The sequence below is a fragment of the Zea mays genome, chromosome 7 (assembly GCF_902167145.1).
Source record: "Zea mays cultivar B73 chromosome 7, Zm-B73-REFERENCE-NAM-5.0, whole genome shotgun sequence".
NCBI lineage: Eukaryota > Viridiplantae > Streptophyta > Magnoliopsida > Poales > Poaceae > Zea > Zea mays.
This window is the reverse complement of record NC_050102.1, coordinates 184,491,467-184,504,535: the sequence shown is the minus strand read 5'-3', so window position 1 is coordinate 184,504,535 and position 13,069 is coordinate 184,491,467. Positions and strand designations below refer to the sequence as shown.

The window sequence follows — 13,069 nt, the reverse complement described above, 5'->3', positions numbered from 1 at the left end:
GACGATGAAGTCGATCTTCCCCCGGCGTCGGCTCCGGTGATTCGCGGCTTGGTGCTCCACCGGGCCGAAGCTCGGCGTGCTGGCAATGAGCCAGTCACGGACTTCACGGCCAGTGGAGGGTCTGCACTTCTCCAGGATCTGCGTTTCCAAAATCCGGTATTGCGTATTCGCGATGCCAGGATCGATGGAAATCGTTTCTGGACTCTTCACCATGTTGATTTCTATAATTCAGTTATTCTTCCCAAGAAGCATCAGCCCATCCTTCATCAACGTTATATTAACTGGGAAGGTTGCGAAGCAATTGGGGATCCAGAGATGTCACAGGCACTGAGGGCCTGTGAAAGGAAGCAAATGAAGAACATAATGACATTCCAATATGATTGGAATGATGAAGTGATTGCACAATTTTATTCCACTCTCTGGATAAAGCTGGCTGATGAGGAGAGCCACTACAACTACCCCTACCTGAACTTCTTCATTGAAGGTAGTTGGTACAAGGTGAGCTATCGTAGATTTGCTCACATTCTTGGTTTTTCTGACGAGGATATATCTGGAGACAGGATTAAGATTCATGATTACCGTCAGCCCACAAGAGATGAAGCCAAGGATCTTCATCTGTCTGAGTCTGGAAAATATTGGGAGTCAACCAACATTCACAAGTATTATCGCTATATCAACTCCCTCTGCAGGATGACCCTCATTCCAAAAGGGGGAAATCAGATGAACATCCTTGGGGAGAGCAAAGTCTTGCTCTCTTTTATGAAACCAAACAGCTCAGAAAGGATTAATGTCTTTGACATGATTTGGCAGGAGATTATTCATGCAGCATGCTTTCCTTTGAAGGGGTGTCTTCATGCCCCATTCATTATGAAGATGATTGAGGTCGTGACCCAATTCAGATTTGAGAAAGGCACCCGACATCAGTCATACACTCCCTTCTGGATTGATCCCAACAATCCAGCTGGGCGTCTTAGGAAAGCTCCCTCCAGTTCTCGTGGTCCTACATCTGCTGGTCCGTCTGCCGGTGCTGGTGCTGCTGCTGCTGCTGCTGGTGCCTCGCGCCCTTCCCCTGGCTGCGGATCTCCCACACCACGTGGTCGTGGTCGAGGTCGTGGACGTGGGATGGGTGCCCGCCTGGCCCACGGATTTGCGTCCTTCTTCTCTATGTGCCGTAATATTGCTGCAGATGTCCATGAGGTGGCTCGACGTCAACGGGAGACCGACGACAACCTTCGTCGTCAAGCTTCTGCTTTGGGTACTCCCTTCGCCCCTCGCTCTCCTGATGTACCTCTTCACCCTCCTCCTCCAGATGTGAATGAGTGGTACCAGCAGGCGTATGGGGTACCTTTCTCTTCAGCCGATGACGTCGAAGAAGAGACCTATTTTGATGAGCCGGAGCAGTTTGACCCACCCCCATATCGCGGGGATCCGGGTCCATCGTCCTCTTACCCTCCGCCCCAGGACCCGTCTGGCAGTGCTCCTCCTCCGACCCAGTCTGGAGAGGAACATTTTGCCTACGACCTGGCGCAACATCTCTTTGCTCCTCATCAACCTCCTCCCCACTGGTGATCCTTGGCTTGACGCGTCCCTCTCTCTCTTTTTGGTTCTTGGTGCCAAAAAGGGGGAGAACGTTTACTATTCAGTACTTTATTTTTGTAATGAACTCTTGGTCTGTAATAACTCTATTTGCTGCATGCATGGCTTGAAAGCCATAAACACTTTGATGATGTGTTGAGACGAGCTCTCACTATTGTAATAGCTGTAGACCTTTTTTTCATATCATATGCTATGCAATGATGAGCTTGAATGTGCTTTTACTTTTTATATTCATTTATGTTTCATATCTCATCATTTTTGTGTATGGTGTTGATTGTTCTCTCTCTCTAAATATGTTGCAAATTGACATATCAAGTCAATGTTAATATCGCAAAACTCATGCACATATTTAGGGGGAGCTACATATACACAAAAGACTTTTATCACAAGTTTTTGTAACTTTTAATTATTATTTTCATTCTAGTTTGTTTTGGCATCAATCACCAAAAAGGGGGAGATTGTAAGTGCAATCAACCCTAATTGAGGGTTTTGGTGATTAATGACAAAACAAACTAAGATTCTAACAAGTTTGCTCCTAGTGTGTACACAGTATTTTTACAGACAGGAGAAGCACAGATCCTACGATAATAAAAGTATAAAGCACAGCGGATTTAAAATTCCACATCCAATGGCGTGCTCCAAGTGCTATGAAACAACGGCGGTGCTAAGTTTATAATTCTTGAGTCATAGGAATCACCGTACAATTAAGAGGGATCCGCGACGGTTAAGTAAGTTGTGAAACGAGCCAAGTTCAATTCTTTTGAAAACTCCTTTGAGATCATCTTTTCCAGATCATGAATGCTCTTGAGAAAAACAAATTTCACTTCCCACAAAGTCTCCACCTAAGTTCTCTTCAAAATTCTCAAAGTTTGGTTTCAGCCCCCAAAACCGGTTCAACCGGTCCTGAAACCGGTTCAACCGGTTTTGGTACTGTTCATCCTGCCACCTCTGCTCTGACCTGTCTGACAGTCAGAGCTGTCAGAAAAGTTGCAGCAGATATTTTTCTGAAACCGGTTGAGCCGAATTTTGACCCTACTCAGCCGGTTTTGAAACCGGTCCAGTGTCCGGCTGAGTAGACCAGTGGACCGGGATCCCCCTGGTAGAAATCGGTTCAACCGGTTTGAAAACCGGTTCAACCGGTTTTTGCCCCCTTTCTCCCAACGGCTGCCAGCTTTTGGGGGATCCTTTATATACCCCCTCACACTCTCTCTCTCATTTACTTCTGCCTCTCCCACGAATCTTTGGCTAGCCAACCCTCAAACAAGAGCATTCACTTCACCTCTCACACCCGCAATCGCATCTCCTTCAATCATTTGAAGGACCCTTGGTGTGAGGTGAACTCGATCGAACTCGCTGTCATTTTCATCTCGATTCTCCCATTCTCTTGTTCTTGAGCTCGTTGCAAACTTAACCGTGTGCGGATTTGTTACTCTTGGAACCCCGTGTTCCTTGACGGTTAGAGGTTGCTTGGGAGTCTCCAAATTTGTGGACGACCCCAAGAAGTTTGTATCACCCGCTCCTTGAGCAGATTTGAGAAGAGATTGCCTTGACCTTTGTGGTCGGCTTGTGGAGGATTAGGGTTGGAAAAGACCCGGCCCTTTGTGGGTTCCTCAACGAGGAGTAGGACACCTTTGTGGTGGTTGCCGAACCTCGGGTTATATCGCGTGTTCTTGTGTGTTCTTGTTAAGCATTTCATATTCGGTGGTTGGTTCATATTAGTCATTCAAGTAGTTCTTGTGTAGGGCAAATCTTTAGCTATTTTCTTTACTACTTCGAATTTGTTCAATAGATTATTAAATTCAAGTTGATTGGGTTCAAACTTGTTCAGTTGGGATTAAAATCGACTGAACCGGTTTGCACCTGTGCAACTTTGATTTAACCTATTTCGAAGTTTTTAGTGAAAATTTTCAGGTGTAGCCTATTCACCCCCCCCCTCTAGGCTACTTTCAATTAGGCACTAAAATGTTGTGTCAAACACATCGTCAACAAATGGGGCTTCTCAGTCCCAGTCATATTGTGGTATGCAGATGAACTCATATCCGGGGCAAATGATTTCACCATCCTCACTACACGATATATCGGCTCTAGGCACGACCGGACTATCCGCGCACGATCATGGACCGTCTGGCACCCTACAACGGATAGTCCAGAGTCACACAAAGCCTGCCACAAGGATAGCAGGCAAAGCCCTGTATGACCGGACGATCCAGATACAATACCAGACCGTCCGATCACACAGAGCCTGCCACAAGGGCAAGATCCACTTCATTCAAGATCTGGTCCTCAGAGAGAAATCGAATCTTGATATCTTAATACCTGTAAGGAAGAAGACGACCCTGTGTCCTCGTGGACCGTCCGACCCAGAGAGCGGACCGTCTAACTCGACACAGGGAAGAAGCCGCTTCTGCCGCCAGGTCGCGGATAGTCCGGCCTGAGGCCGCAGACCATCCTTATCGCCGAATGGAGGCACCAGGCAACTCAACGACCTGTCGTGAATTGCCGCTGTCGTCCACCTCGCAGAGCCGAATCCAAGGTATTGCTCATCACGAGAAGGCCATAGGGTTTGTTGATGTTTGGCCTCAAATAGGTGGTGGTCATCATCAAGTTCAAGACCGTATTGTAGGTAGTGTTATTTGTCTTACGTCTTATCTTCTACCTTGCTCCCAAGGTCTCGACTCCTCGTGGGCAGGACCTAGGGATCATTCCCAAGGTCCGGACTCACTACGAGGACGATCTAAGGATCGTTAGTGTTTGGTAAAAAAGGTGTTAATAAGTAGCAATTATCTGATTGTACTAAACCCTCCCTTAGCCTGCATTTAGAGAAGGTTTTTTCTATATATATTTGAACGGTATTCTCTTTAGAGGGAACTATACAGGATGGGTTTAGAAGTGGGATATAGGGAATATGGCTGGAGACAGTGGCGAAGCCAGCAGGGGGGGGGGGGGGGCGGAGTGGGCCTGGCACCCCCTAATGGCCCAACCAAGTCAGATTAATAATGTATCCTATAGCCCATATCTTGTTGCTAGTTTATTATTTGGTAGTCTGAAACCCTTAATTTTTATCCCAACCAAGTGGATTAGTTAATATGGGTAAAGATTCTTCTTATCCGATGGTAGATAATTATTGAGATTACTCTTAACTCTCCCTGTGTCAACTGCGACCACAGAGAGCTTTTTCAGCTATGAAATTTGTGAAGACACGTCTTCGAAGAAAAATGGGAGATGCCTATTTACGGGATTATCTGGTCGTTTATATTGAAAGGGAATTAGCGGTAATGATTTGTTCTGATGATATTATCAAGACCTATGATCTAGCTAATACACGTAGAGCTAAATTCAAAATAACTGAGATATAATTTTATTTTGTTTGATAAAATAGATGTTGTTTCATTCTACTGTTTTTTTAATGAAGATTATATATCAATATATACATTATGGTTGGTTCCCTTGCTATTTTTATATTATGTCCTTGTTGGTTTGGTCGCTTGGAGGCTAAGCCTGTCCCCTCTGTCTTTGGATCCTAGCTTCGCCCCTGGCTGGAGATAGTCTGTAGCCTTGCAATCCTCACGGTGGATGGTGATTAGGGATGAAATGAACGTACGAAAATCCGAATTATCTAAAGTGTGTAATATGAATATATGTATATGTTTTTAATGTGTATTACCTACTTATGTAATAATCTTATAATTACACAAAAAATAGTAAAAACAGGTGTGTGTTGCCTATCATTTCTATTTAATTTTCTTCACTTAATATATCATTTTATTGAATATTACTCATTATACTGTAGTTCCCTTTGGTATTGAAGATTATTATAAATATGTTTTAACTCTATTTTCCTTTGGTTATCGACAAACTAATAAGTAGTAAAATTATATTCATCAATAATAAAATGGACAATATGTATTTTGAGTCGAGAGGAGTAAATATTCTCCAAATTTGAGATATTTCTTTTATATTTAGAGGAGGAGGAGGGCAGGCCGCATCGATATCTCGGCTGGTAATCACACATTTTAGTAGTACCATGATTGTAGTGGGTTGAATTGAATGGGCTGCGGTTACGTGACTTTGATCCAAGAAAAGCAAAGCAAACGGTCACCAAATCGTTCAACAGGACACCTAATAATAATAATAATCCATAATGAGAAGGCAGGGTGGTCACTTCTTTTCGGACAACTATACAGACTGCCATAAAAACATTTGCTAGCCCTAAGTAAAATTATTTTCCCTTTGAATAATGTGCCTTCACGTGCAGCCATCACGTCAAACAAAAATCATCCCGATTCCAATAGACCCGCTCGCTGTACATCAGTCCATCACGCCGTGATCAAGACTTCTATTCATTCAGTTCCCCCAATATGGCATGCAGCTGCATCTTGGCATCTGAACCTGAGAAATATTATAACCAGCACTTTCATTTCCAATTGGCTATTTCTCATCATGACAGTGCGACAGAAGAAACGAACCTGATTTACTAGTGGACGGCCTTAATGAAGCAGCCATTCCATCCAATCATTGCGCCTCCGGACATTATCTCCCTGTAGCATAGATTGAGGCAATACAAGTTCAAAAAAAAAGTGTAGACACGGTAATGTCAGAGCATATTACCTCAGTAGTCAACAAAGTGCTGTAGAAATTATAGCCTAACCTGCACTTCCAATAACTCAGAACCACGGATAGCATCTAGTATGTAGTTGGTGTCCACCAAACCTGTAAACGCCCTCATCTGAGAATAATATAATAAAGATAGGGTGAATATAACTGTTAGAAGACCACATCCTGATCGTTATAAAGTCTGTATTGCGGGTTGCCAAAACAAAATGAATTGCGTCAGGGCATCATACATAATTACTACAAATCTTACTAGTATGTATGATTCATTATCTAGTCCCAAATCAGAGTAATGCATATCAAAGGTTGTTGAGCAAATATTCCAGATTATTAATTTCCAAAATCTGAAACTTCAACTTTGGCAGACAGTAGTCTGGTACAACCATATGAGAAATATAGGCTCAAGAAGAGCATGGCTAGTTTGTGTTGTTCCATCCTCATTATGAAATGCAAGCTAAGTCTCCATGATATTAACCTTTTTCTTCAATATTTTGATTTCCACTTAATCGCTTATATAATTCAAATGGTTTCACACTATCCAGATAACTGAACTAGCCATGATCCGTTGCTACTTGGAAATTGTATTGTTAACTCCAAGCAAGTATTATACATATCAAAATGCAACCCTGCTTGGACGCAATATGACACACCATGCAGCCACGGTATCAAAGTCCAATTACTGTTACAAGTTCAGTGGAACAATTTGCAAACAAGAAAGGACTGCCAGTAAAGTATATTAAGTATAACTTCTGTGGCAAGGGCAGATGGTATTGAATGTATGCAAAAGTGCAGAGGAAAAATTAAGTTATTATAATAACAAAATAATAAAAGGGACAAGTTAGCCTAAATTGCAATCTGCTTATTACCCAGTGAGAAGAATAAACACAGGAAAACGTAGAACAAAGGCTGAAATATAAACAGATGATTGCTGCCATGCAAGTTCAAGCTGCAGTGTTGCACTGAGCAATCCAATATCCCCATTATAATGTTTTTTACTCGATTAGTTGGTTGAGTCATACCATACTCCCTCCATTAGGGAAAGAATGTGATTCTAGCATATTACCAAGTCAAACAATTTTGAGTTTGACCAACTTTTTACAAAAACTAATCAATATTTATGATAACTAGTGTTAATAGATTCTTCATGAGACATTTTCATAGTAATACCCATTTGTGTTATAAATGTTGATACTCTTTTTTTACTAGAGATTGAACTAGAAGTGCGTCCTTTTCCAGATGGAGGTAGCATAAATCAACTATAATCCTTATGTCAATTTGTCAACAAACAACTGAGGTAACACATTAAACTCAACTACTCAAGTCATGCCACTCTATGAGAGGAACAAATCACAGGCTAGACAAAAATTATGTCATAAAAAAAACAGAGAAAACAGCATACTCATGCCAGAGAGGAACAAATCACAAACTAGGTAATAACCAAAAACAAACATGTGACTAACAGAAGGATAGTAAACAGGAAGTTTGTCGTCAAAGACCCACAAACTCAAAACCCATTAGACTGCAAGAGTTGAGATGGCCACATGCTGCAAATTTATATTTGTGGTAACTTAAATGTAAACAACATAGGTGCTATTTCTGATCTAAGAGAAACAATTGTGCCACCATACTTCCTAACAAAATCAAAACGACAACAACAACAACAAATCCTTTTAGTCCAAAACAAGTTGCGATACCCTAGAGTTGAAACCCAAGAAAAGCCACAAATCATGGTTTAGGGTTTAGTTGTTTTCTGTTCGCTCCCATTCAAGGCTAAATCTTTTAGTATATTCCATCCTTCCAGGTCTCCTTTTATTGTTTCTTCCGATGTTAACTTTGGTTTTCCCCTGTCTCCCTTCCTGTTACTATTGTAGCTTAGGATCCCACTATGCATTGGTGCCTCTGGAGTCTGGAGGTCTCCGCTGGATATGTTTCAACCCATCTCAATCGGTGTTGAACAATCTTTTCTTCTATTGATAGTATCGCTAGCCTATCATGTACATTGTTCTGAACTCAATTCCTTCTTGTAAGACCATAAATCCAATGCAACATATGTATTTCTGCAACACTTATCTGTTAAACATGACGTCTTTTTAGGACAACATTCTACACTATACAACATAACAGTTCTAATCGTCATCATAAAAAAAAACTTGACTTTTAGCTTGTGGTACCCTCTTGTCACATAGAATGCCATATGCTTGGTGCCGCTTCTTCCACACTGCTTGTATGGCTAACATCTTCATCAATATCCCCATCTCTCTGTAGCATTGACCCTAAATACCGTAAGGAATCCTTTCTACATACTACTTGACCTTCCAAACTAACGTCTACTACCTCATGTGTAGTAGTGCCAAAGTCACATATCATGTATTTGGTTTTCGTTCCACTGAGGCTAACCCTTTGGACTCTAGAGTGTCCTGCCACAACTCTAGTTTCCCTGCCACACTCTAGTTTCCTATTTACTCCTGCTGGCTCTCATCGACTACCACTATATCGTCCGAAAAAATCATACACCAAGGGATATTTATGTCCCTTATGACCTCATCCATCACCAAGGTAAAAAGGTAAGGGCTCTCCTTTGATGTAGTCCTATTCTAATAGGGAAATCATATGTGTCCCCATCACTTGTTCGAACACTAGTCACAACATTGTTGTACATGTCCTTAATGAGTCCGATGTACTTCGTTGGAACTTTATGTTTTGTCCAAAGCCCACCACATATCATTCCTTGTTATTTTGTCATAAGCCTTATCCAAATTCGACAAAAACTGTGTAGGTCCTTCTGCTCTCTATACTACTATCACTTTTATTAAAAAATGGCTTCCATGGTTCACCCTAACAAAATCATAATGTCATCATTTATTTCTTTTCAAAGCATAGCACAGCTTTGGTGGTATGCATTGAGAACCATATCACTAATCTGGTAGTGCAATGGATCATGAACGATGGGAAGATAGGCCTTTTTCCAACATAGAAAAACAAAAGGTAGAGCGATAAACTACCAATTTAAGTAACCAACTTGTGTACTGGCCAGGTAAAACGTCAAGTTCTGGGAATGGAAAAGTACACATATCGACACAAAGCCAGCCAGCACAAGCAGTTCATCAGGCTATCAACATTCGACATACATAGCAAAATATAACAAACATAATATCATACTCATGAAATGAAATCCTCAAGTGAAACAATAAGAATTTACTAACCCGGTTGAACCCTAAGATTAGGTCAATAGGTACCCATCCTTGATTGTTCATATGTCTCCTCAAGAATGTGTCATGGCATAGATTATTTGTGCTAGCAAGGCGAGGGTAGAAACAAACAGTTAGGTCAAGAAATAGCAACAGCACGCAAAGAGAAAGCAAGCAGATTCACTACCTAAAATAGAACTCTATCTGATTCCTAATACTATCTTGGAGATTTGGTTGATCCTGATGAGGAGGAACCCAAGCAGGCTGCATGGGTGGCCGAAGAAGATGCATGTTCTGAAACTGTTCTACTGGTGGGAGGTAGACAGGATAAGGTTGCACATCAGCTGCATATCACCAAAACAACAAACATTACAACAAATAGATGTTATGCTATTCATAAAAAATAGCAAGCCGAGTTTTCAGGCTCACCAAGGTAGGGAAATGATGGGACATAAAAATGCTGTGGCACCATGAAATGGGCAGCCGGTGGTGGTGGTCGGTGAAAGGGCCCAGGCTGGTAGATGCCAGGCTGCTGCTGCTGTTGATATGGCATTACCGGAACTCTTGGGAAGTTCCTAGGGGAGAAATTAGCCCCTCTCTCATGGTCACGGCGACCCCGGTAACCACCACGACCTCCAACGCCATTGCTACTACTACTATTTCGGGGATTATTATTCCAGTGGTTGCTGCTACCACTGCTATTTCTATTGTTCCCATCACCACCACCACCACCACCTCGTATGTTGTGGTTCCAGTGGCCATTGCCAGAAGGATTTCTGCTGCTGTCATTGTCATTCCCACGGGCACAACGAGTGCCAGGGACATTATCATCCAAATTGATGGGACCATCGCCATTGCTGCTGTTGCAACCGCTGTCAGTACCAAGGCTTCCATCATTCCAGTTACCATCACCACCACTGCCGCTGCTCCCGTCACCTCCGCTACTATTGGCAGCCCTGACGCCACCATTGCTACCATTTCCACGGTTGCCACTGCGCCGAACTGGAAATGTCTGGGTTGTGGCACCGTTCTGCTGAGAGGAAGCCGCAGGCGTGCGAGGAGGTATGGAGGTAGGGTTTTGGGCAGTGGGAATCGGATTAGCCCCCACAACTGGATGTGGAAGTACCGATGAAGCAGCAATTGTATCCTCCTGATTTAATTGCATCAGCAGATTCATCAAACTCATAGGAAACTTTGATTTTAACAGGACCGCCGAAACGCAAGAGATGTACGCGCATCGGAAAAATCGCGAGATTCAGTACCTGCGGAGGCGGGCCGGAAACATCGGAGAGGGCATTGAGGGAGTCGGACGAGCCCGACTTGGGGCACGCGCGCGTCGACTCCACGAGCGCCGGCCACGAGGCGTCCCCGCCGATGATGCCGCCGCCCTCTGGGGTCGCCTCCGCCGCGGCGGCGGGGGTCTGCGCCAGCACGCTCCACGTTGTCTTCCTTGCCGCCGCATTGGTGGGATCGGCCCCCTCGGGGTGGGCCGGTGGATCCCTGCGGGACGCCTCGGGCGCCGAACGGCCGGACTCCGGCGGTACCGCGATCGCCTGCGGAACGGCGGCCGCTGATTGCGCTGGCGCTGGCGCGGGCGCGGGGCCACCAGCAGCCGGCGACATCACGGGGCGAGACGACTGGGAATCGAGCTGGGGGTTTGGGGCGGGGGAATGGGAAGGCGAGGACGAGGAGGCAGGAGGAGAGACGAGAGATGAGGGGACTGGGAAGGCGGGGGCCGGAGAGGAGGCTCGGTGTGGCGGCGGTGGGAGGTTAGGTGCGTAATTAGCAGAAGTAGCGGGGGGGGTATTTGTGGGAAATTACGACGACGATGGCGGATTCCTTCCATATTTGCGTGCAGTTAGACTGCAACTTTGGATTCTGTATCCACCACAGCGAGAGATCGAACGGACGAGTTGCCGTTACCAAATTCCGGCGGAATTTCTGGAGTTATCTGACAATTGTGCCCATCCTTTCCCCCTCTCTCTTTTATAGTCGGGCCCCGCGCGACAGCCCTTCCGTTCTTCTTCTTCACGCCCGCGCCTGCACCAGGATCTCACCGTGCGTGCCACCACGTCGAGCTGCCTCGTTTGATTCCTTGCCACAAGTGGAGCACGCCGAGACACCCTTCTTTTCCCCACGATCTCGACCAACTCCCCTTCCCCTCGCTGAGTATTTCTTTCCTTTTTTTCTCCGTCGTTTACGGAAATTGGTCGGAGTCGATCCCCACCGATTTGGAGCCCGATTCGCCCCGGCCTCGCCTCTATCAGTACCACTCGAACCCCCGCCATCGATTCCGAGCACCAGCGCCCCCTCCCGTGCCTCGCTGCTCTCTGTCAGCGCTCGTTGTCGCCGTCGCACCACCGTTCGCGCCAAGGGTGCCATCGTGCTCCCCGGAGCTCGCTGCTGCTTCCCCGATCATCTCCGAGCTCTTTACGGTCCTCTAGGCGTGGTACCCCGACCCCGCCGGAGTTCATTGCGCCGCCACCGCTCGTCGTCGACCTCCTCCGCTACCCCGACCCCCTCGGTGAGGCCCTAACCGCGTTCGCCTTCACCCCAACTCCCTCTCGAGCCGTTTTCCCAGTATGTCAGGCTCCGGCTTCCCCAGCATTCTTCAGACACTCAGGCATTGGAATAACATTATGTACCACTTGAAATGATCAAGCGATGAAGCTTGTTTTTTGTCCATCTTTTTTTTTAATCGATGTCTAATGCTACTCTGGATAACAGTCTAGTAGTCTCATAAGCTCTAAAGTAGAGGCGACATCAACAAGTGAATCTATCTGTAGTAGAGGAAATAACATGCTTTATCGAGATCCGTGAGGTAAATGCACATTCTACACTTCTCATTTGTTTTTTTCACCATTACAGGTAGACCTGTGCAAACATCGGGGGGTCATTTAATACGACCCGTACCTCACTCGTGTCTAATGTTAGGTCAGGTTGGCCCGTGCCTCCCTGTTTGACGTGTCGAGTTAAGTTTTTTTTGGGTTGGGTCGGATTTGTTGGCTTTGGGTCGAGTTTTTTTTTTGTTGGGTCGGGTTTTGGATAAAAATTATGGCCCATGAATTATTGTGGGTCAAAAATTATAATCCATACCCGTCTGTTGCATTGGTTGGATCGAGCCAGACCAAGTCTTTTTTTGAGCGGGTTGGGTTGGTCGGGTCGGGTGACCCATGATCAGATCTAATTACATTATTGGCAAGCCATTCTAGGTAAGTAACTTTCCTGATTACCCCAACACTTAGAAGCCTTTTGACTTCTGCTCTTGCTCCTTCAGCTTTGTCTTTTGACATTTTTCTCAGTTTTTGCTTTCTTGGTCTGGTTGAAGGATCCACGTTGAGAGAGTGCTCAATGATGTTTCTATTTACTCCACGTAAATCATCAGTTGAGCAAGCAAATACGTCTCTATTGTTGAACAAGAACTTTTAAGCTTTTTTCTTGCTCTTCTGATAATTGTGTTCCAAAGAGTGATTTCTGATCGGCTATATCTTCACAAAGAAGTATAGCCTTGGCTGATCCGCCGAAGTTGCCTTGTCCCTTATGTGCTTCTGTTGATTTTGGGCTTCGGCTTCATCTATGTTGTGAATGACCTTGGAGTCTGTCAAGTTTCCTTCGACTTTTCCTGTAGATTCTTGACTTCCAAATATGGAAATTGGGCCTTGATTGGATGGATT

The 13,069-nt window shown here is 44.7% G+C and overlaps 1 protein-coding gene and 1 long non-coding RNA gene across 3 annotated transcripts; one reads left to right on the top strand and one right to left on the bottom strand.

Moving 5' to 3' along the window:
• Positions 1 to 5,634: 5,634 nt before the first annotated feature.
• On the bottom strand, positions 5,635 to 11,316 carry LOC103633620 (la-related protein 1B). 2 transcript variants are annotated; one of them, XM_020541135.3, is made up of 7 exons: positions 10,658 to 11,316; positions 9,825 to 10,545; positions 9,583 to 9,739; positions 9,411 to 9,501; positions 6,245 to 6,322; positions 6,063 to 6,134; positions 5,635 to 5,985 (listed from the first exon to the last, which is right to left on the bottom strand). In XM_020541135.3, exons 1-6 carry the CDS (start codon positions 11,015 to 11,017, stop codon positions 6,084 to 6,086), a joined length of 1,458 nt encoding a protein of 485 aa, XP_020396724.1. In that variant the 5' UTR covers positions 11,018 to 11,316; the 3' UTR covers positions 5,635 to 5,985; positions 6,063 to 6,083. The 2 variants fall into 2 exon arrangements, 1 of the variants encoding a protein (XP_020396724.1); XR_004851640.1 differs by having other exon boundaries at positions 5,640 to 5,985; positions 6,245 to 6,306; positions 10,658 to 11,311.
• A 90-nt stretch (positions 11,317 to 11,406) lies between these two features.
• Positions 11,407 to 12,842, top strand: LOC103633619 (uncharacterized). Its single transcript, XR_556595.3, has 2 exons — positions 11,407 to 11,919; positions 12,264 to 12,842. It is a non-coding gene; the product is annotated as an uncharacterized lncRNA (long non-coding RNA).
• Positions 12,843 to 13,069: the final 227 nt, after the last annotated feature.